A 20,719-nucleotide genomic window follows, 5' to 3' on the forward strand; every position below is an offset into this window, starting at 1 on the left:
CACAGTCAATTTAGTGTATGTAAACTTCTGACCCACTGGAATTGTGAAATAATCTGTAAACAATTGTTGGAAAATTACTTGTGTCATGCACAAAGTAGATATGCTAACCGACTTGCCAAAACTATATTTTGTTAACAAGAAATTTGTGGAGTAGTTGAAAAACGAGTTTTAATGACAACCTAAGTGTATGTAAACTTCTGACTTCAACTGTATATTTTTTTTAAATCCCATCCCGCGTCCCTGCAGGACATTGTAAATAAGAATTTGTTCTTCACTGACTTGCCTACTTAAATGAAGGTACGAAAAAAAAACATTGGTTCCACAAACGACAGAAGACGACGATGTGCAGGTTCGCGAAAAAAAATGTGCTGTTGATTAGTGATTGTCAGATAAAAAAAAATCTATATGTTTTCTATCGACTAAGAGAGCTTCAAAAACGGTTTATTCGATTGTGGGGTTTGAATATTGTGAGAAGTCAACAACATATTTGGTGAGAATCACAAGATAGGGTACAAAGTCAATTATATTCTAGGGACAGAAGCCTACATTAGGTGTTCAGTTTTCAGTTACAGCATTATTTAATCTGCAGTTGTTCTTTTGCTATTTTACTTTTTTACAAATAATATTTAGATGTTAATAGTATCTTCTGATGACAATTATCACATATTTTAACTAAATGCAATCTATTAACTTCCAAATATAAGTAGGTACAGTATCTAGCTTTCCGATTACACGTTCTGATGGAATGGCTTGTCCTTTACTTTGTAAAAACCTTGATTGCATCGAGTGAATGTTGGACAAATATATTGGTTCCTTTCTAAACATAGCAATGTGAATGCAAATAGGACTGGGACCACAAATATGTGAAGTGAACTGGCAAGAGTTGAGTCCTTATTCAAAGGCAAATGCAGTGTGAGTACAAAGATAACTGAGTTATTGTTCTTTTTACCCGAGTTCTCTTTAAAGGGGACTGAGATCGGTTATTTTGTTGTGGACTATATTTGAAAACACCCAAAGTTATACAGCCTCTCTCCATATTTTGTATTTTTAAATAGTTTATTATTGCTAACATTATTGTTTTTAGTTTTGCGTAAGCTAGTTATTATGCAATTCATGACACACAAAGGGATGCTCGAAACTCTGACACATCGTGGGCGTTGCCAGTTATGGGCGTTACCTGTAATGTATCGTCGTGACTACGCGGTCTCATGGGAATGAGAGTTTCCAAAAATGCCAGTGAGCTGATGGTGCTGGGGAAGAAGGAGGTGACACCGCGCACCTAGCCTACTTCCTCAACTTATCCAGGAGTAGCAGACTCTCTAGCTCCACACACTTATGGGAAGTCTACCAAAGTAGTGCCTGAAACAGGTGGATTCTCCCTCGCACAGCTACACACAACATATTGTTTTTTTTTTGTTCTGAGAAGGACCGGAATCACCACAAAATGAATTCGCTCTCAGCTTGGTTTTGGAGTGAGAGTTTCTGGCTTCCACCGAATGTTACTTGGGCGGAACTCGAGCACCCACCACCAGGAGAGGAGTACCCCAGAGCTGACCAGCTACTCTCATGCTTACCGCTTGCTTTTGGCGTGTTGGCTGTCAGGGTGTTATTTGAGAGGTAGGCTATGTAACAAAGTAACGTGTATTGACTTGTCTTTGTAAACAAAAGATTTCCGCATTTGATATGTCTCAAAGATTTAGCGGTATAAACCAAGGCCAAGTCCTTGGCTAAACTGATTGTGTGTGTGTGTGTGTGTGTGTGTGTTTGTGTGCGCGCGTTTAGTAAGTGCCAGTCAGAGGAACTAATTAGCGAACTGCCCTTGGGCCATGATAGGCCTATAAGGAGGCATTGTTTTCTGATGATAGGTCCCCAACACTACTCTAGTCTATATAATTTAGACTATTGACACAAACACTATTGTGGATAATACTTTTAGTATGCTACTGTGTGTAGGCCAAAAGTAGGCTACGAATAGCCATTGAGTATACGTTTGGATCATAGGTGTCTTGTTTAACCTGAAGGGTAGCCTAATTTAGGGGGAAAAAATTGTGCCACTGGTGTGAGAGAAACAGTTACCCTTCTGGCTTCATTGACCTGTGTTATATTAAACGCCATACAGTCACTTAGTAACCAGGCTTTGAGTAATCTCTGTAACCAATAAATACAATCTCGCGAGTAATTTGGTCAACTGCACTGATGCTAATCTTTGTAGAGGGACGAAGTTCACGCAAATTGACTGCTGCAAGTGACATGGCCATTGGATTATATTGTGTGCATCTCTAACGTCTAAAATGTCTCTTCTTTCTGTGTCCTTTTCTTTCAAAGTCCTTATCTTTGTGTCTCTTTTGACTGTTTTGATGTGAAATAAGCAACGTAACTGGTAAAAGTCAACAGTCGATGTGTCTATCCATATTTGTATTTTATTTAACCTTGATTTAACTAGGCAAGTGAGTTAATTACAAATTCATAAGAACAGTGGGTTAACTGCCTTGTTCAGGGGCAGAAAGATAGATGCTTACCTTGTCAGCTGGGGGATTCAATCTAGCAACCTTTTGGTTACTGGCCCAAAGCTCTAACCACTAGGCTACCTACTGCCCCATCTGCTTTCTATTAATTATCCATATGATTTCACATTATTGTAAATGAGGGTGAAGGATTGGGAAAAACAAGATTATTGTTGATATGAACTACTGGTGTTCTCTTCTGTGTACCGCAGTAGAATTGGATGCTGGCTGTCTGCTTATCCAAATAGGTAATTTGAATTCTCTGCATAGCAAGGCCTCTCCTGAACAGATGCTTTCTGAAATGTTAGCTGGGCAAATGTTTAGGCCTAGGTAGTACATTGGATTGTGTGATAGGAAGGAAGTGAATGTTGTTTGAATGGGTCAAAGAGGCAGTACACTGAGGTCGGGGAGGTCTTGTGATAGACCTCAGTTTGCTGGTTAGTGTCTGTCTCACTCTCAGCTAGGAGCTTTCTCCTCCTGACCCACCGCCCTCTCACATGACAGCTCATCAGCCTCCTCTGTTTAGAGTTAGTGCTACATTCCTCCTCATACTCTCCCTCTGACTGTGTTTTCCTCCACATCCCTTTCTCATTCTAACTGCTTTTCTCTTACACACACACCCATTGCACATAAAATACATTTGTGGGTAAACTGTGAAGGCGCCGTGTCTGTTTGTGGAATAGGCCCCTGGTGAAAGCCATGATCTTCTCTGCTGAGGTTTCTGGAGAACTGTTGGTACTATAGAGCCAACCCTGTGTCCATGTTTAATATTGCTCTCTCTCTCTCTGGTGCTGTGTGTGTTTAGGCTAGTAGCCAAGCCCTGTGCCAACATACTTCAGATTCAGGCTGGAGAGAGCCGACGAGCCCAGCCCAACGCTGTCCTGGAGAGGGTGTTTACATCCACAACGGTACTTAAAGCATTGGTCTCATACACTGCTGCTGGGTGGGCAAATGCAGCATTGTGACCTGAAATGTTTCTTATGTTATTGCTCACGATGTAAAAGCAATTCACCACATGTAAATGAACGGGATATTCTGTAAATGCAAGTGGATTAGTGGAAGTAAAAAAATAAATAAGTGGAAATGATAAAAATCCAACCTATCGTAGATGTATTCCACGCTGGTGAACTTGATTTTTACTTGCTACTCGGGAAAGTGTGATCAGAATTTGTTGGTTACTGTCCAAAGCCAATTAGATCTGTTAGATGCCAGTCTGTTTTGTCTGTAGCCAACTTTCCTTAGACTTGTTTAGTAGGACAGCAATGTAGTGTTTTTGACTCTAAAGCAGTGTCTCTGTGTCTCCTGTGCCTTTTCCTCAGAGTCCAGAATCGCGGCGGGTCGAGGGGCTCTCTAAGCAGCTGGACTGGGATGTGCGGAAAGTCCAGAGATGGTTCCGACTCCGGAGGAACCAGGACAAGCCCAGTACACTCACAAAGTTCTGCGAGAGCATGTAGGTTCTGAAAAGTCTTAATCAATCTAGATGCACTAGCTTCAGCATTGCTGTTCTGTTCTGTTTATTTTCTTTATGTTTCCTTTGCTGTTTGTTTTGCATCATAGGTGGAGGTTGACATTTTATACCGGTATATTTACCTATGCAATTCGCTATCTGTGGGTGGTGAGTTGAATTGACTTCTACTAAACTAAACAACTTGAATATAATTCAAACACACTTTAAATTGAAAGGAGCCCTTTTAAAATGGTTGTTACTATAGGAAAGAAAGTAACAATAAGAATAACATGCTGACTATGCAGATCGCTTTCAAGAGGAAGTCCTATTGATAAGCATTGTTATCCTCTTTGATTACCTTTGACATGTGCATGTCCTCCTCTAGTCTCCTTGGATGTGGGACACACGGCAATGCTGGTACAACTACCCATTTCAGGTGAAGGATCTACATACCAAGTACCTATATACCATGATCATTAATCTAAATAGTCAACAGATGAAGATTCAATTCCTAACCCTAGGGGTTGTTCATGTTCTCAATATGGCCCACTTTTGCTAAGGATACTAAGGTATTATTGTTCTTCCTTGCTTCCACAGACGCTGAGTCCTGGCCAGTACAACTACTATGTAGCCGAGCTGGCCTTCTACTGGTCCCTCATGTTCTCCCAGTTTACAGACATCAAAAGGAAGGTGAGCCAGGTGACTGGTTTGGAGGGGCACGGTGGGTGGACTTGTAGTGGGGTAGGTGGACATTGAAACTGCAGCTATTGTGCTCCCCTCTCTCAAAAACACTAATCCTACCACCACTTCAGTCAGTGGCTTTCATTCATGCTAATTGGCCAATCTATTGTAGCTGGTATGCAAGCCATTTAAATCCACTTGATTTTCTGGAAAGTCTTTGTTCGTTTAGCAAGAATTGTTACCAGTATGTCCTGTTTTTGTTACTTCATTTCAGAGACACTTTCCTCTCACTCTAGGTTAGCAAGGTAATTATTGTTTTGTATTAGAAGGCCTACGATACTGTGTGAACTCTGATGAACAGGTTAGACGCAGCAGTGAGTTTCTATAGAGGCATAGTTTGGGACAGGAGTTTATGTATGAAGCACTAGCCCAGAGTCCAATCCTACTGAGAGTAGACCTAATCCATTGTCACATGGGTGCTGCTGGAAGAGGTAGAATTACATTAGCACTGTGCTGTTCTCTGGTAGTGGGTCAAGGGGAAAGGAAGATTTTTTTTATTTGTATCACTTAGCAAGTTTTGCATGTTGTAAAGTTTTCCAATACTCTTATGTTTGACCCTAGCATCTTTGTACATCATTACAAATGCAAAGATCCTTAATAAGCAGGAGCAATGAAGACCAACACATTGCAAAATCGTAAGCCGTTTCAAGTTAAGAAAATATACTCAGTACATGCGATCTAGTTTAATATATAACTAAAAGTATCTGGTGAAGTTTCTAGGAGATCATTAATCATGATGTGGAAGAATTCTCATTGCCAAGCAGATGCAGCCTTTTCAAAAGCTGGTGACGACATTGTCAGGTCAATGAACTTGTTGGGATGGTTTAATAGACCAGGTTGTTGTGACCTTGGTTCCACTCACTCACTAATTCTATGCGTTTTATTGGAATGAAATGGCATGTGTGTAAATATTTTCCCCTCCCCCTCTCTCCCCCCTTGTCTACCTCTATCTATCCCTCTATTTCTTTGTTTACCTTTGTCCTCTGACAGGATTTCCTCATCATGTTTGTCCATCACCTGGCCACCATAACTCTCATCACCTTCTCCTACTGTAACAACATGCTGCGAATAGGCACTATGGTCATGTGTGTCCATGATGCCTCCGACATCGTGCTGGAGGTAGATAAAATGTCAAGTGCCTATACCAGAGCCATGTATTTAGAGAGTTGGGCAATGCGGATTCTGCATTATGATGTACTTACATGACACTTCAACATTCTGTGGCAGCCATGTTAGCTCCCCATTAACATTGCATGGGGAATATTTAAACAATGCTATGTAACTGAATGTCTAGAATTAGAACAATATTCAAAAAGGTATTTACTTTTCTAAATATTAGGCTTTGGCCTATGCTATACTGTATGTGTAGAGCTGTCTTTTTACGGGCTGAGGTGGTTCCACACACAACTGAAATATTATTTATGGGTTGTGGGTGTGAGAGTACAGGGTTTCACCCTGGTGTGTGTTTACTCTGTGTTTGAACAGCTGTGTGCACTACTGCTGCACTTAGTTAATACCTGTTTAACTGGAATCTGACTGTTTAACATGTCTGTTTACCAAGGTACAGCGAGAGGTGTCATTGAAGGAGAATTAAACATGTTTGCTGGTTTGCTATCTGTACTCATGTGTCTATTCATTTCCTTCCCCCCCAAGTTGGCCAAGTTGGCCAATTATGCAAAGTACCAGCGGATTTGTGACACCGGCTTTGTAGTATTCAGCATCGTCTTCTTCATCACGCGACTTGTCATCTATCCCTTTTGGTAAGGGGGGTACATATTGAATTATGCAACAAGGCACAGAGCTGCGTTATCTAACTCCAGCCATTCTGTCCTCAGCACTATAGGATAGATGTATAATTAATTTGATTTCTATAAAAGGATTTGGCTCTTTGGCGTCTCCTTGTGACGGTGCCCTGGTAACGCGTGTGCTTGGTTGTGTTTGTTGAAGGATAATATACAGTGTGCTGGTGGAGAGCTGGGAGATTGTCGGTCCGTACAGGTCCTGGTGGCTGTTGAACGGCCTGCTTCTGGTCCTGCAGTCTCTTCATGTCTTCTGGTTCTACCTCATCGCTAGAATCGCCATCAAAGCCATATTCAAGGGCAAGGTGTGTTTAACTTTACTCTGTCTGAATAATAGTGAACCTATGGTAGCAACAGTGATAGTTTGTATAATATGCTCACGTTGTAGACCTAAAAAATAAACATTGCCAATATCGAAACATTTGTCCTTTTACACAGACCACCTGTTTAGGTTTAGGGAGGAAAAACAGTAATACGTAGATCAGATTTTTTTGTATGATTCCTTTGCAGACTATTTATTCATTGTTACTGAGCACAAACTCTGTCCCTTTTTAAAAGGTGGCGAAGGATGACCGCAGTGACATCGAGAGCAGCTCAGAAGAGGAGACGGACACCAATGTCAAGAGCAGGAACAAGTCACATCCCAACGGTAGCGAGCAATCACCAAAAAAAGAGAACGGGACCAATGGCTTCGCCAAAGGTGGAACAAAAGACCACTGAACACAGGGAGAGGTGATTATAAACTGGACACGGAGGTCTCTGAAATGGATCCCCTCTGCTGTGTGCCACTTAAATGGGTCCCAGCTCTGTTTAACTGAACTTCAACTCTTCTTTCACTTTCAGAAAAACAAACCCTCTCAGGACTGGTGTGGGCTGTGAAGACGATGATAAAATTGACAATGTTTGCTGCCTTGAGGACCTCCTATTTATCACTGTGTGTTTCTTTGTATCAAGTTTACAACTTTGCCTTTGCTTATAGTAGAAATAGGAGAGGAAAGTTTTCATTAAGTTTTACCGGTCAAATACTGCTTCTTCATTTCTACAATGTCGTTTTGATAACTCACTTTTTTTACTTGGAGAGAGCTTTATAGATGAAACCGGTGATATTTTAATGGTTGTAAGAGATTGTGTGCCTTACTGAATATGCTGCCTCCCCTCATCCGAGGGGAAAAAATAAAGTAGAAATGATCTGTATTTTTCTCATTAAAAACCTTTATTTGAACCAAATCATTAGTTAACATCTTTTGACAACCAAAACTTTAGCAATGGCACTCAAGTAACCTCATGAATGTGTTCACTATCAGACACCGTTCAGCCCATGGCTGTTTGAAGAAAGAATGGAGGGATCAAACAAATACTGTCAATGGATTGGTTTTTATTTAGCCTTCTCAGGCTAAATTAGTCAAGTTTTTTGGTGGTGACATTTTTCAAAGGTCATTTTTGTTTAGTATTTGATTTTTGCACACTGGTCCATCATCTCAAACATGTCTTCACTGAAGTCGTTATACTGCAGACTGAAAGAGACGAAGGCAAATGTCAGAAGAACCCTTACACTTTTCACATGACAAATTGTGATAGCACAAATTTCACAACAGCAGTAGGGATTACGAAACAAGGTGTCTTTTGCGTTGAGGTTGTGAAAGGAGCTATAGGAGGTCGGGCTCATTGTAATGGCTGGAATGGATTTCTTTGGAACGTATCGAACACAGCAAACATATGGAAACCACATGTTTGACTAACATTTATTCCAGCCATTACAATGAGCCTGTCCTAAAGCTCCACCCACTAGCCTCTGGTGTGGTCCTATCAAAATATAAATCGCACTGAACACTAAAACATGAATACTATTGTATAGAGAACCATCAATACTACTATGTATCAGTGGAGTCCACCACTACTTGGCTCACTCACTTCATCTCCTGCATGGTGCGACTATCCTGCATGACTTGGACCAGGGCTGGGACTGAGGTGTCAGTCAGATGGTTGTTCTTCAGGACCAGGCTCTTCAGGGAGCCACTGGCCCTCACCGCCACACTCAGGTCTCCAACACAGGCATCCGTCAGCTGGATCATCTCAACACTGTAACACACACACCATTATCTAAGTTTTGCCAAGGACTTAAGCCTTGGTATATACCTCTAAATCTTTGATGTGACATATGAGGATTCAAGTGTTACACTGATCCGCAGCAAAGCAAAACCGGTCTGGCGACACACACTGTCTGTTCACTTACTCCAGGTGCTCCAGACCGCACCGTTTGTCTTCCAGTGCGACCCAGAGGTGTTTGGCTCCTTCGTCTCCTATTTTGTTCAGGCCCACAGACAGTGTTCTCAGTCCAGAGGTCCCACTGCTCAGCAAAATGCCCAACTCCTTGAAGACCAGGGGAGTCAACTCACAGCGGACCAAGCTGCAACAGAAAACCCTAATTGGTACTGATACAAAGGCATGAATCGTCTCGTTTCGAAGGGGGTCCCCAGACTACAACAGATAATACACAATACATAAGTATTCTGTGGACTGTAGTACCGCAGTTTCTCCAGTGGGTGTCCAGGCTTGTTGAGGGCCTTACACAGCTGCAGTGCCCCCTCCTGGCCCAACGCATTCACAGACAGATCCAGCTCAGTCAGCCTACAGCCTTCTGACTGCAAGGCCTCAGCCACACCAGCACAACACGCAGCTGTCAACTCATTATCAAACAATCTGGCAAGGGATAGAGCAGAGAGGGAATCAGGAGAGATACTACATGTCATATCACACATCTCCATATCTGAGCAATGTGTTGTTTTTTATTTGTCCTAGAGACTTGAGTGAGATATTATAACTATAATAACAGCATCCGTTATCTATCTGGTCCTTACATCAGGCTTTGCAGTTGGCAGCAGGGATATTGGAGTGCCTTGGCCAGCCAATCCACCCCCTGGTCGGTGAGGCAGTTCTGTGCCAGGTTCAGTATTCTCAGCTCTGATTGGCCAACGCACAGTGCAGTTGACAAGGCCTCCATGGACCCCCCCATCAACTCACACCTCGGTAACCTTCACAAAGTCAACTAATTACAGGCTAATAATGATATTTGAACTGTCAATCATAGATGTATTCTTCTTCCAAAATGATACCAATACAATATCTTTGCTAGAGTACGTACTGAAGCTCCTGCAGTTTGCAGTGAGGGCTTCCCAGTGCATGGCTCAGCTTCCTGAGCCCCTGGTCATGGAAAGTATTCCCCCTCAGCTCCAACACGCGGAGCTGTGATTTCTCTGACGTCAGGACTGCCACCAGGTCCCCACAGCAAGCCTCTGTTAACCCGCACACTGGAAGTCTACAGAAACCAATCATCATCCATTTAGATACAACAAACAGACCAAGTGACTTTACTATTATGTAATTCAATAGCATGCGCCAAATGCCAATATAACCCTGTTATAAGGAAATTATAATAGTGTTATAATTAAGTTTATGGTGTCATATGTTTTAAATGCTTTATATTCCGTGTATGAGTAGTATGGGACCTCATCTTCAATAACCTATTGAAGTTGAGAATCTTTTGAAATCGTAATTTACTGTAACACCGACATCAATATTAGATTGTGCATTACATTTGAATGGCATGATGCAAACACTGTAAATGTCATATTCTGTGAAGTAAGATGGAACTCACTTTAATGTTTGTATGTTGCAGTCCCCAAGTCCTGTGCAAAGAACTTTGAAGCCTGTGTCACCCATGGGGTTGTAGGACATATCCAGCTCTGTGGTCCTTCCCTGGCTGAGGGCCGAGGCCAGATGAGCGAGAGCCCCAGCACTAAGAGAGCTCTGAGCCAGGCTGTGGACAAAACAGATGAAAAGATGTGCGTGTGTGTGCAGCTCTGGTGATGTTTTAAAAGGAACATCTGCAGTTGAAACAATAACAAAGCAGCCACCCCACCAGTGTTGGGAAAAAGCTGAGTAATGGAGCTGGAGAAATGTAACCACTCAAATTCATAGACAAGGCTATGGATACAAGGACTGACCATCCACGATATCAAAATTATAGTTTTAACCATGTTGAGGCTAGTGTTTGTTTCCAATTGTTGTTTCCAAACATGGGAGTAAAATAAGCTTATATTTGGGGTTCTGATGGGGTAAGAATTTTGTACTAAAATCATGAGACATTTATATTCTTCCAAGAATCAACGGGTATATATCATTAACTTATAAGTCCTAAAATAAATGTAGCAACTGCAAATTTCCCCTTTAAAGAACTGTTAAAATTGTACAAAATGTAACATTTTTGTTACGTAAATGTTTTGGAATGAATTTATACAATGTAACCTACATTAAATCATACTGTAATATGTCTCTTTCCACTATCTGAAAAGGAACAGTAATTACAGATAATTTGTTCGCGACAGAAAATCAAATCATATTTTAATTGTCACATGTTTTATTTGTTTAACCTTTATTTAACTAGGGAAGTCAGTTAAGAACAAATTCTTATTTACAATGACGGCCTACCCCGGATGACGTTGGGCCAATTGTGCGCCGCCCTATGGGACTCCCAATCACAGCCGGTTGTGGTTTCTTTGCAGCAATTCGACCATAAAGGTCTGATTCAAAACCTATTTCCCCTCAGGAGACTGAAAAGAGTTGGCATTGGTCCTCAGATCTTCAAAAGATTTTACAGCTGCACCATCGAGAGCATCCTGACAGGTTGCATCACTGCCTGGTATGGCAACTGCTCGGCCTCTGACCGCAAGGTACTACAGAGGGTAGTGCGTATGGCCCAGTACATCACCGGGGACAAGCTTCCTGTGCCAAGTCTAAGTCCAAGAGGCTTCTCAACAGCTTTTACCCCCAAGCCATAAGACTCCTGAACAACTAATCAAATGGCTACCCAGACTATTTGCACCCCCCCCCACGCTGCTACTACTCTCTGTTATTATCTATGCATAGCCACTTTAACAACCCTACCTGCATGTACATAATTATCTCAATTACCTCGACACCAGTGCCCCCCGCACATTGACTCTGTACCGGTACCCCCTGTATTGAGCCCTGCTATTGTTATTCACTGCTGCTCTTAATTATTTGTTTTTTTAATCGCTTACTTTTTTCTTAATTTGTATTTTTTAGGTATTTTCTTAGAACTGCATCATTGGTTAAGGGCTTGTAAGTAAGAATTTCACTGTAAGATCTACACCTGTTGTATTTGGCGCATGTGACAAATAACATTTGATTTTATTCATGCAGTCTCCTCTGAACAGTTGATGTTGAGATGTGTCTGTTACTTGAACTCCGTGATGCATTTATTTAGGCTGCAATCTGAGGTGTAGTTAACTCTAATGAAAGTATCCTCTGCAGCAGAGGTAACCCTGGGCCTCCCTTTCCTGTGGCGGTCCTCATGAGAGACAGTTAACTCTAATGAACGTATCCTCTGCAGCAGAGGTAACCCTGGGCCTCCCTTTCCTGTGGCGGTCCTCATGAGAGACAGTTAACTCTAATGAACGTATCCTCTGCAGCAGAGGTAACTCTGGGTCTTCCTTTCCTGTGGCGGTCCTCATGAGAGACAGTTTCATCATAGAGCTTGATGGTTTTTGCAACTGCACTTGAAGAAACGTTCAAAGTTCTTGAAATGTACAAATTGACTGACCTTCACGTCTTAAAGTAATGATGTAATATGAAAAAGTAATATGATTAAAGTAATATGAACGTTTAATATGAACTACAACAGGTGTAGTCGACCTTACAGTGAAATGCTTACTTACAAGCCCTTAATATAAGCCCAACAATGCAGTAAGTAAAAAAAAAGTAAAATAAAAATAACAAATAATTAGAGCAGTAGTAAAATAACAATAGCGAGGCTATATACAGGGGGTACCGGTACAGAGTCAATGTGTGGGGGCACTGGTTAATCAAGGTAATTGAGGTAATATGTACATGTAGGTAGAGTTAAAGTGACTATTCATTGATAATAAACAGAGTAGCAGTAGCGTAAAAGAGAGGGGGGGGGGGGGGGGGGGGGTGAATAGTTTGGGTAGCCATTTGATTAGCTGTTCAGGAGTCTTATGGCTTGGGGGTAGAAGCTGTTAAGAAGTCTTTTGGACCTAGACTTAGCACTCCGGTAACGCATGCCGTGTGGTAGCAGAGAGAGCAGTCTATGACTAGGATGGTTGGAGTCTTTGACAATTTTTAGGGCCTTCCTCTGACATCACCTGGTGTAGAGGTCCTGGAAGGCGGGAAGTTTGGCCCCAGTGATGTACTGGGCCGTACGCACTACCCTCTGTAGTGCCTTGCGGTCGGAGGCCAAGCTGTTGCCATACCAGGCAGTAATATGTATAGCTGTAGAATAGTAGTATTGCGATCCACACTTATAAACCAGGGTCGTTACAGTAGATACATAATTTGTATGTATGTATGTGGTCCCACAGTGGTAGGATTGGAAAAACATGCTTTAGGTTTCTGTTTTACTTTCTAGTTGCAGACGAGAGGTATTGATTGCCACTGTACCATATAATTTACCAAACTAAATTGGGTCACACTTACTAGCAGCAAAATACTAGACAACAAATCACATTGATTTTCTGTTTCCTCAATTACTCACATTATTTTATGAGAGAGACGTATGGCAGGAACCAAAAGGTTGGCTTTTTCCTCAGTTAAATCCTTGCTGCTGTACAGATTCAGCTGATCCCATTCCCCCAGACATGTCACTATGTAGCTGAGAGACACACAGTCATGTACACCCAGAACTCCATAGCTGATGCCACGGGCAGACGGAATGATGATCTCCTTCACCAGCTTCTCATTCTGACGTTGATGGAGCAGATGAAAGTAACGGAGGTGTCTGTCTGTGTGATAGCTCTCCAGTGCCTTCCGAGAGGTGCTTTTAAACCAGCTGCTGAAGTCCATGATGTGGTCAGTGTTGAACTCTCCCAGTTCAGATTCCAGAGGCTTCCTCTGAGAGGGCTCACAAAGCCCTGCCAGGTAAAGGTCGAGAAACTCTACACAACCCTCATGGTTCTCTAACATCTCTTCCACACTCACTGCTTCTGACTCGTCTAAGTAGAAGGATGCAGCCAAGAAAAACTCTTGGATCTTCTGGGTGTGGAAGGAGAAAATGCAGTTGTCCGATTCCAGGTCACCATCAACGTGCAGGAAATCTTTCAGTGATGTTGGAGTTGTTAGGAACTGTTGTACATCAGTGGAGGCCATTTCTTCTTTGGAGCAGTTTGAATCCGGGCCAAGACAGCAATGGGAAGCCATTCTACCCAGGGAGGTCACCAGGTCTCTGGCATTGGTCGTGTCCAATGACAGTGCCCGAATAAGGTGGACGGTGATATAAACAAACAGCTGGGTTAGTGTCTCAGGAAGAATCTCTCCAGCCTCCATTAGAGACTTGTAAATGGAACAAGTCGTCCAGCAGAATCTAGGAGAGGTGCAGAAATCATAGAACCCCATTGTCCTTTCTATGTTCTCAAACGCTTTACTGGCTACAATTGGATCAGAGAAGAACCTTTCACAATAGGCCTTCCTCTGGGGTTTCAGAAACCCCAACAGCTCCACACGGTAGCCGTCTAGAGACTCAAGACTGGCTGCGGTAGGCCTTGAGGTCAGCAGTATGGCTGCCCCTTTCAGCAGAGATCCATGCACCAGGCTGGCCACTAAAATAGAGACTGAGGCTGGCTGCTGAGGGTCCGAGCAGAGGGTCAGGGATGTGGGGGGTTCCAGGCTGTGCTGGTACTGATCCAGCCCATCAAACAGAAACAGCAGAGACTTTGGATTCTGCAGGACTAGAGCCAGGGACTCAGGGGAAAGGTGACTGTAGCACTGAAGCAGCAATGCCTGCAGAGACAGCACCCCCTTATGGGCATTCAGATCTCTGAACGTGAAATGGAAGACACAGGAAAAGTGCTGGAGATGTTTGCCAGTGGCCCAGTCCACTATTAGCTTCTCCAGGGCAGTGGATCTGCCAACTCCAGCTGGACCAACCACTATAACAGGTTTTGGCTGGTGTCTATCTTCAGGCAATGCAATTAGAATGGCATGTTGAAATGACTGTGGTTTCTCTTGCATCTGTTTTTCTGACACATCAGGACCAGTAGTCATGAGCGGAATGTAATTATTATCATGCACAACTTTATTTGGCAACTGGCCTCCAAGAAGGGTTGATGTGTCCTCTGACTTCTGCTTTCTATGGGCCAGCAGTGCTTCCTTGTGCATCGTGTGGATAGCTGTCGAGAGAAAACAGCAGTTTGAAAAAAGGAACGTTGAGAAACAGAGGGACATTGTTAGGTGACGCAAGCACATGCACGCGCATCAACGCAAATCCGGCACACACATATTGGAGCACAAAGTAGACACAGACGCACAGGCATGCGAAAACAAGCATGCAAATACATTTTTCACTATAAGGTAAACCATATTGCGGTTTACAGTTTTTCTAGGCTGTTGCACCTGGTTTTAATGTCTATGGATTTCACAAAGTAGCCAACATTTACATGAAAATCAAATTGTTATGGGGCGGCGTACACTTACTTTGAAAACAATCCTTTGATGTCGCCATAATGTATCTATAATTCCCGCTGGTGTCCTGTGCTTTCTTTCGTTCTGAACAATATGCAATAAAATGCTTGGCAGAGGCTTGAAACAGTATGTTTTCGCAAGTTAATAAAAACTAATCGCAGCCGATGTTGTATCTGTGCAACTGTACAATATGTTCCGGGTGGCAGCTAGAATAGAGGATGAAAAAGAAGGAAGTGATATGTGCAATATCCTTTATGGACAAGATTCAACAACTCCTCAATGAACATGCGGAAACACCTAACGGCAGCAGGGTAGACTAGTTTCAGCCTTCATATACTGTGATTGGTTTCAGCCAGCCAATACTATAGAGCAAGGGTATTCAACCTGGGGTCCGAGGACCCCTAGAGGTACTGCAGGTGGTCCGCGAAAATATGTTGACATTTTTTTATTTCAATGTTTTTATGAATGTAGCTAGCAACCACATAATTCATTAATGAATTATGAATAACATACATACAGTAGAAAAGAGGAAAATATATTATTTCTAATGATTATTTATCAACACTCAGTATCTGACATACACTTTGAAAGAATACCCTCGAGTAGGATACTGCCGCGCTGGTGAGGAATGTGGTCCCGGTTCCAGGAATGGACATAAAGTCCAATATGGCTGCCAACGCAATGCCATATATTGACATGTGTATATGATGTCCGAATTCAGTAGCTCTACTCTCATTGGTCCTAACAATTTGTAAAATAAATATGTGCATGTAGCTGCCGACACCAGCCATCAAGACATCATAGATGAGATCAATGGATCATCAGAAATGGGTACAGAGATATATAGCTACCACAAACAGAACAATGAGCCAGATATTTCACTGGATGTATAAATGTGAAGCATCCGGTTGGCGGTTCCACTCAGTTGCGGTCGGTGCCGTTTAAGATTTTTACATTTTTTATAAGCGTTATTTGTATTTCTATTAAAGCATATTGGATGACTGCCATGCATATTCCATTCACCCAGCTCAATGTAACATCGATAGATTTAGGCTATTACATGATACTCAAATTTCCCCAATACCCATCAGCTTGCTACATCAGGTTGCTACAACCTAGCCTATTAATCAGTCCCTCCAGGATTCTGCGATCTCATAATTCAATGCAAAATCAACCAATCAGGGCATATTATGCTAGAGCCCTCAATTTTGACCAATACAATGAACAGAAATCAATATAATTTGCCAACTAAAATAACATCTAACGATCGTGCAAAACAATTTCCACAATCTTTTTGGATTTTTTTATGGAAGAAATGGAATAATAATCAACCACAAGTCTATTTTTACCTGTTCTGTTCTTTATCTCCCTTACGACCCTTTCAGAAAAAAAATCACAATCTCAATCATTTTTTAGACAACTTTTAAAAAAGAAATATCGATCCTCAAATTGAAAGTGATTGATCAGCTTTGAATCTATTTTTTTTAAGAGGAAAGAGAGAGAGAGAGAGAGCAGGAATGGGAGGTGCATCTTGTGTTGATATCAAGCCCCAAACCTGATGGAGAGGAGTGGTGTATGTGAGTGAATGTGTGAGTGGATTATGACAGAGCTGTTTGTTCAGGAAAATAAACAGAATTGAGCACTAGATGATTCAAATTGTTTTTGTATGATGTATTCTGCTTAAAACCATCCTAAAACTGAGCACACATTACTTTATTTATTGCTTTATAGGAAATTAACGTGAGAAAAAAACATCGCAAAATGTATTGTAGAATTTCAGAAAGCTGCCGCAAAATCAAGCATTTTTGGCCGCAGAAATCACAAAAAAACACCCTTGATAAAGATGAGCAAAAAATACTGTATAAATTAAATTATGCAAATACTGAGCTAATGTTGTATGCTCAAAAATATGCGGAAATTCTATTATTTTATATTAATACAATTACTTAGAGAAAAATATTTTGTCTAACAAGGCACCCCTGTTTTCAATACCTTTCGATATTTTGATGTATGCTTGGGGTTATTTTGTTGCTGGAAGATCCACTTGCGGCCAAGAGTCAGCCTCCTGACGGAGGCAACCAGGTTTTTGGCAAAAATGTCCTGTGCTGGGTAAAGTTCATGACGCCGTTGAACCATCTTTCTCAAGGCTGCCAATACTTTTGGGTCTGACTGTACAGTGTCGCAACCTGGTCTCAGAGCATTTTGTATAATTCTCTAAGTAAATCCGAGACATCATTTAGTATGATATGTTAAGTTGGTATGGTATGTATTTTTTGTGAATGTCCATCACCCATTTCGTATGATATGTTACGAATTACAATTCGTATTATATGTTACGAACTTGCAAAACATACAATATGTTTCCGAATTTGCCAAATTAATGTACAATATGTTATGAATTTGAAAAACGTATGATATGTCCCGAATTTTAGCTAGTTAGACTAGGGTTAAGTTTAGGAGTTAGGTTGAAGGGTTAAGGTTAGCAAAAATGGTTAACATTAGGGTTAGCTAGAATGGTTAAGGTTAGGGTTAGCTAGCATGCTAAGTAGTTGCAAAGTAGCTAAATAGTAGTAAGTAGTTGAAAAGTTGCTAATTAGCTAAAATGTTAAAGTTGTCCTTGATGAGATTTGAACTCACAACCTTTAGGTTGCTAGAAGTTCGCATTATATGCCCACCTATCTACCCCGACCAACCACCCTTCTTTTGTTTTGGCCATAAGTTACCATCTGTCTTATGTAACCATCCCAAACATAACATATAATACTAAATGGAGCGTCCCGGATTTACATTTATTATGTTACGTCTAGTCTATGAGACCAGGCTGGCTGTCGTGGTGGGGCAGCATGCATCACGTGTCTCCAGGACCCTGTGGGCTGAAGCCTTACTCAATGCTATTGAAGCCCTATGCTCCAAGGGGCTAAAAGAAAAGTAAGTCATATGTCACCACCAACCAATATATGACTTTACAAATCTCAATCGTATTGAAATTACAGCTTGAATACTCAGTGTCTTTTTTCCCTTAATGGCCACCATACACACTCAGATTGTAAAACTGATAAACAAAGCATTTGACACAATGGTTGTGTAAATATTTTGTGCCAAACAACTGTTGTGTTAACTGCGTTTTACAACCTAGGCGTGTGTGTGGGAAATGTGTTTGTTTTTCAGGTTGAAGTTGCCCTCCATCCAGCCCTCCTCAAGAGTAAAAGCAAGGAGAATGATATCAAATCTGGGTCTGGAGAAACCTTAGCGGTTTAGACCGTCGGGCCAGTAACTGAAAGGTTCTTGGTTTGAATCCCCAAGCCGACTAGGTGAAAAATCTGTCCTTGGGCCCTTGAGCAAGGCACTTAACCCTAATTGCTCCTGTAAGTCACTCTAGATAACAGTGTCTGCTAAATTACTAAAATGTAAAATGTGAAGTGTGTGTGTATTTACAAGCATATTATTCCAATATGATCCTATGAACAAATCTGAAGTCCGATGTATCTTCTACATAAAAATGTTGATGTATGTCATCAATAGGACAATGGGAAGGGTGGGTCCCCATAAACCATGTTATAAACTGATTGACCTCATGAACCATATATACAAGTATGTGTCTGTGTGTGTGAACAGTTCATATACTGTATGAAAAAATACCTGATTAAATTAAACCAATTTTACGAAAGTAAGACTGTTGAATCCCTGATAGTTAAAATAGCATGAGAAAATATATTGTTCCTTCATAGATAATTGCTGTGTGAGGTTAAACCGACCTTTTGTTGGTGTCTCTATATTTTCAGAAAGGGGGACATTGGCAAATTTAATAAATAAGGCCTGACAAAATACTACATCTATCCTGTTTACCAAGGACCTCCTCCAGTATTACTGTCATCACCACAGCAGCTAGATAATTGCCGATGCAAGACTCCAAGCCGAACATATTGCAAGCCAAACATGTTGAAGAGCAGGTTTATTCATAGAGTCCACTGTCATTATGTGATTCCCTAATGGATTGCAGTGAAAACCTGACTGATATAGGACACTTTCATCCAAAGGTGAATGACTTGAAACTGCATTTTCAAATAAATCAAATTCTCCAAACATGTTTAATCCATCATGTGACACCTGTCCTTAATCCCATCACATAAAGGCTGGGAAAACAATGAACACAATATACTTTTGGTTGTAAACCATAAATATGAATCCCTGTCGATCCATCCTGTTCTGATCTAATGAAATGGATTTAGGATCTTCTATGTATGTCATAGAGGACAGAAACATGCAGCTGTGCCCCTCACTGAAGACCATTACTGAATTGGGGGAAGGTCAGATATTGTGGTAGTACACACATTATTCACAGGTTAGGGTTAGGCATTATATTCCACGTCAGACTCTTGTCTGTTAATGAACTCTTTTTAAGCTCATGATTTTTAATATTTTGTGAGGGCTGAAAGCCACAACCGAGTGGGTTACAACGGACAATTTCTCACTAGATATGGCCTCTTACACAGATCACAGGTTAGGCGTGAAATTCCATGTTAGTCTCTTCATTGCCACTTTCTCAACATCCTAGACCCCAAAGGTTATTCATTAACCCATTTGAAGCTCCAATGATTTGTAATATTTTGAGAGGGCTGAAAGCCACAACCGAGTGGGTTACAACTGACAATTTCTCACTAGTTAGTGCCTCTTACACAGATCACAGGTTAGGGTATATTTTCCATGTCAGACTCTTCAATTCCACTTATCTCAACATATAAGACCCCAAAGGTTGCCAGGTCATAAAATTGAGATTTAAACAGAGTAATGTGAAAAATAGGATGGTGCAAAAACATACCAAAAAATGTGTAGTCTTGAGTGAATAACATAATCTCACTTTTGTATGTGCAATAGGTTATAAAAAAGTAGCAACAATTTAAAGTGACCTTATGGTGAGAGATGTAATGATGAAGTGAGACGAAACGTTTGGATTATTATTTACATTCTTTATTTCAAGTTCTTTCTGTACACATACAATGGCTTGAAAAAACAACCCCAATATAAATTAAGAAAAATATCCAAAGGGGAATGTTAGAAAAATATCAAAAGAGGAATGTTAGTTGGTTGTCTACACGGTGAAAAAAATCCACATTTGGTTTTGTATTCACACACATCTATTTCCTGCTCTTATGCAATATTAACTTTTTATATCTTCAATGGTCTTAATAATAACTGAAAAGCCAGGCTGAAACTCTCTTCCAAAAGAGTCTTTATCAACGGGATCATATTGCCCCTTTCAGGTTAGAATGTGGTTTAAACATCAAGGATGCAAACTGTGGGTTAACTGAGACCTGCATGGAATGACTCTGCATGTAAATCCATCTCTCGTGAGGTATTAGCTACAATATCTGCTGTACAGAAACTATTCTACAATGGATGGTACCACATACACATAGTTCTGCAGTAGACTCTTCATGCTATAAAAACACCTGTTGCCAGACAACATGTCTAATCTAATTTAGTCTGCCTGACCTCTGATCATGCAGGTAACATCAGTGGACCAATCCTCTATATGTTTTCAAGGGGGAAGGATAATAACGATAAAAAAAAAACATCTACAGAAATATAGACATTAAAAAAAAGCAGACAACATTTTTTTCAAAGCATGAGTAAAAACACCAAGCTCTGTCCCACTCCCAAAATAATATCACCCAGGAATACACTGGGCACATACGACACTGCTCATTCAGCTCTCCTCTCCTTCTTTCCTC

General features: G+C 41.1%; 2 protein-coding genes across 2 annotated transcripts; one reads left to right on the forward strand and one right to left on the reverse strand.

The window, feature by feature from the left end:
• Nucleotides 1-1,182: 1,182 nt before the first annotated feature.
• LOC110492480 (ceramide synthase 5) lies at nt 1,183-7,223 on the forward strand. Its single transcript, XM_021566836.2, has 10 exons — nt 1,183-1,617; nt 3,310-3,412; nt 3,824-3,954; nt 4,062-4,119; nt 4,337-4,387; nt 4,549-4,641; nt 5,683-5,811; nt 6,346-6,452; nt 6,640-6,796; nt 7,050-7,223. Exons 1-10 carry the CDS (start codon nt 1,445-1,447, stop codon nt 7,209-7,211), a joined length of 1,164 nt encoding a protein of 387 aa, XP_021422511.1. The 5' UTR covers nt 1,183-1,444; the 3' UTR covers nt 7,212-7,223.
• Nucleotides 7,224-7,681: 458 nt separating this feature from the next.
• On the reverse strand, nt 7,682-16,444 carry si:ch73-233m11.2 (NACHT, LRR and PYD domains-containing protein 3). The gene is made up of 10 exons (XM_021566835.2): nt 16,337-16,444; nt 15,000-15,193; nt 13,066-14,695; nt 10,147-10,308; nt 9,634-9,807; nt 9,350-9,523; nt 9,018-9,191; nt 8,725-8,898; nt 8,403-8,570; nt 7,682-8,005 (listed from the first exon to the last, which is right to left on the reverse strand). The coding sequence occupies exons 2-10, from the start codon at nt 15,025-15,027 to the stop codon at nt 7,936-7,938; spliced, it is 2,754 nt and encodes a 917-aa protein (XP_021422510.2). The 5' UTR covers nt 15,028-15,193; nt 16,337-16,444; the 3' UTR covers nt 7,682-7,935.
• Between the last annotated feature and the right edge of the window lie 4,275 nt (nt 16,445-20,719).

The sequence above is a fragment of the Oncorhynchus mykiss genome, chromosome 16, assembly GCF_013265735.2.
Source record: "Oncorhynchus mykiss isolate Arlee chromosome 16, USDA_OmykA_1.1, whole genome shotgun sequence".
NCBI classification, from domain to species: Eukaryota; Metazoa; Chordata; class Actinopteri; order Salmoniformes; family Salmonidae; genus Oncorhynchus; species Oncorhynchus mykiss.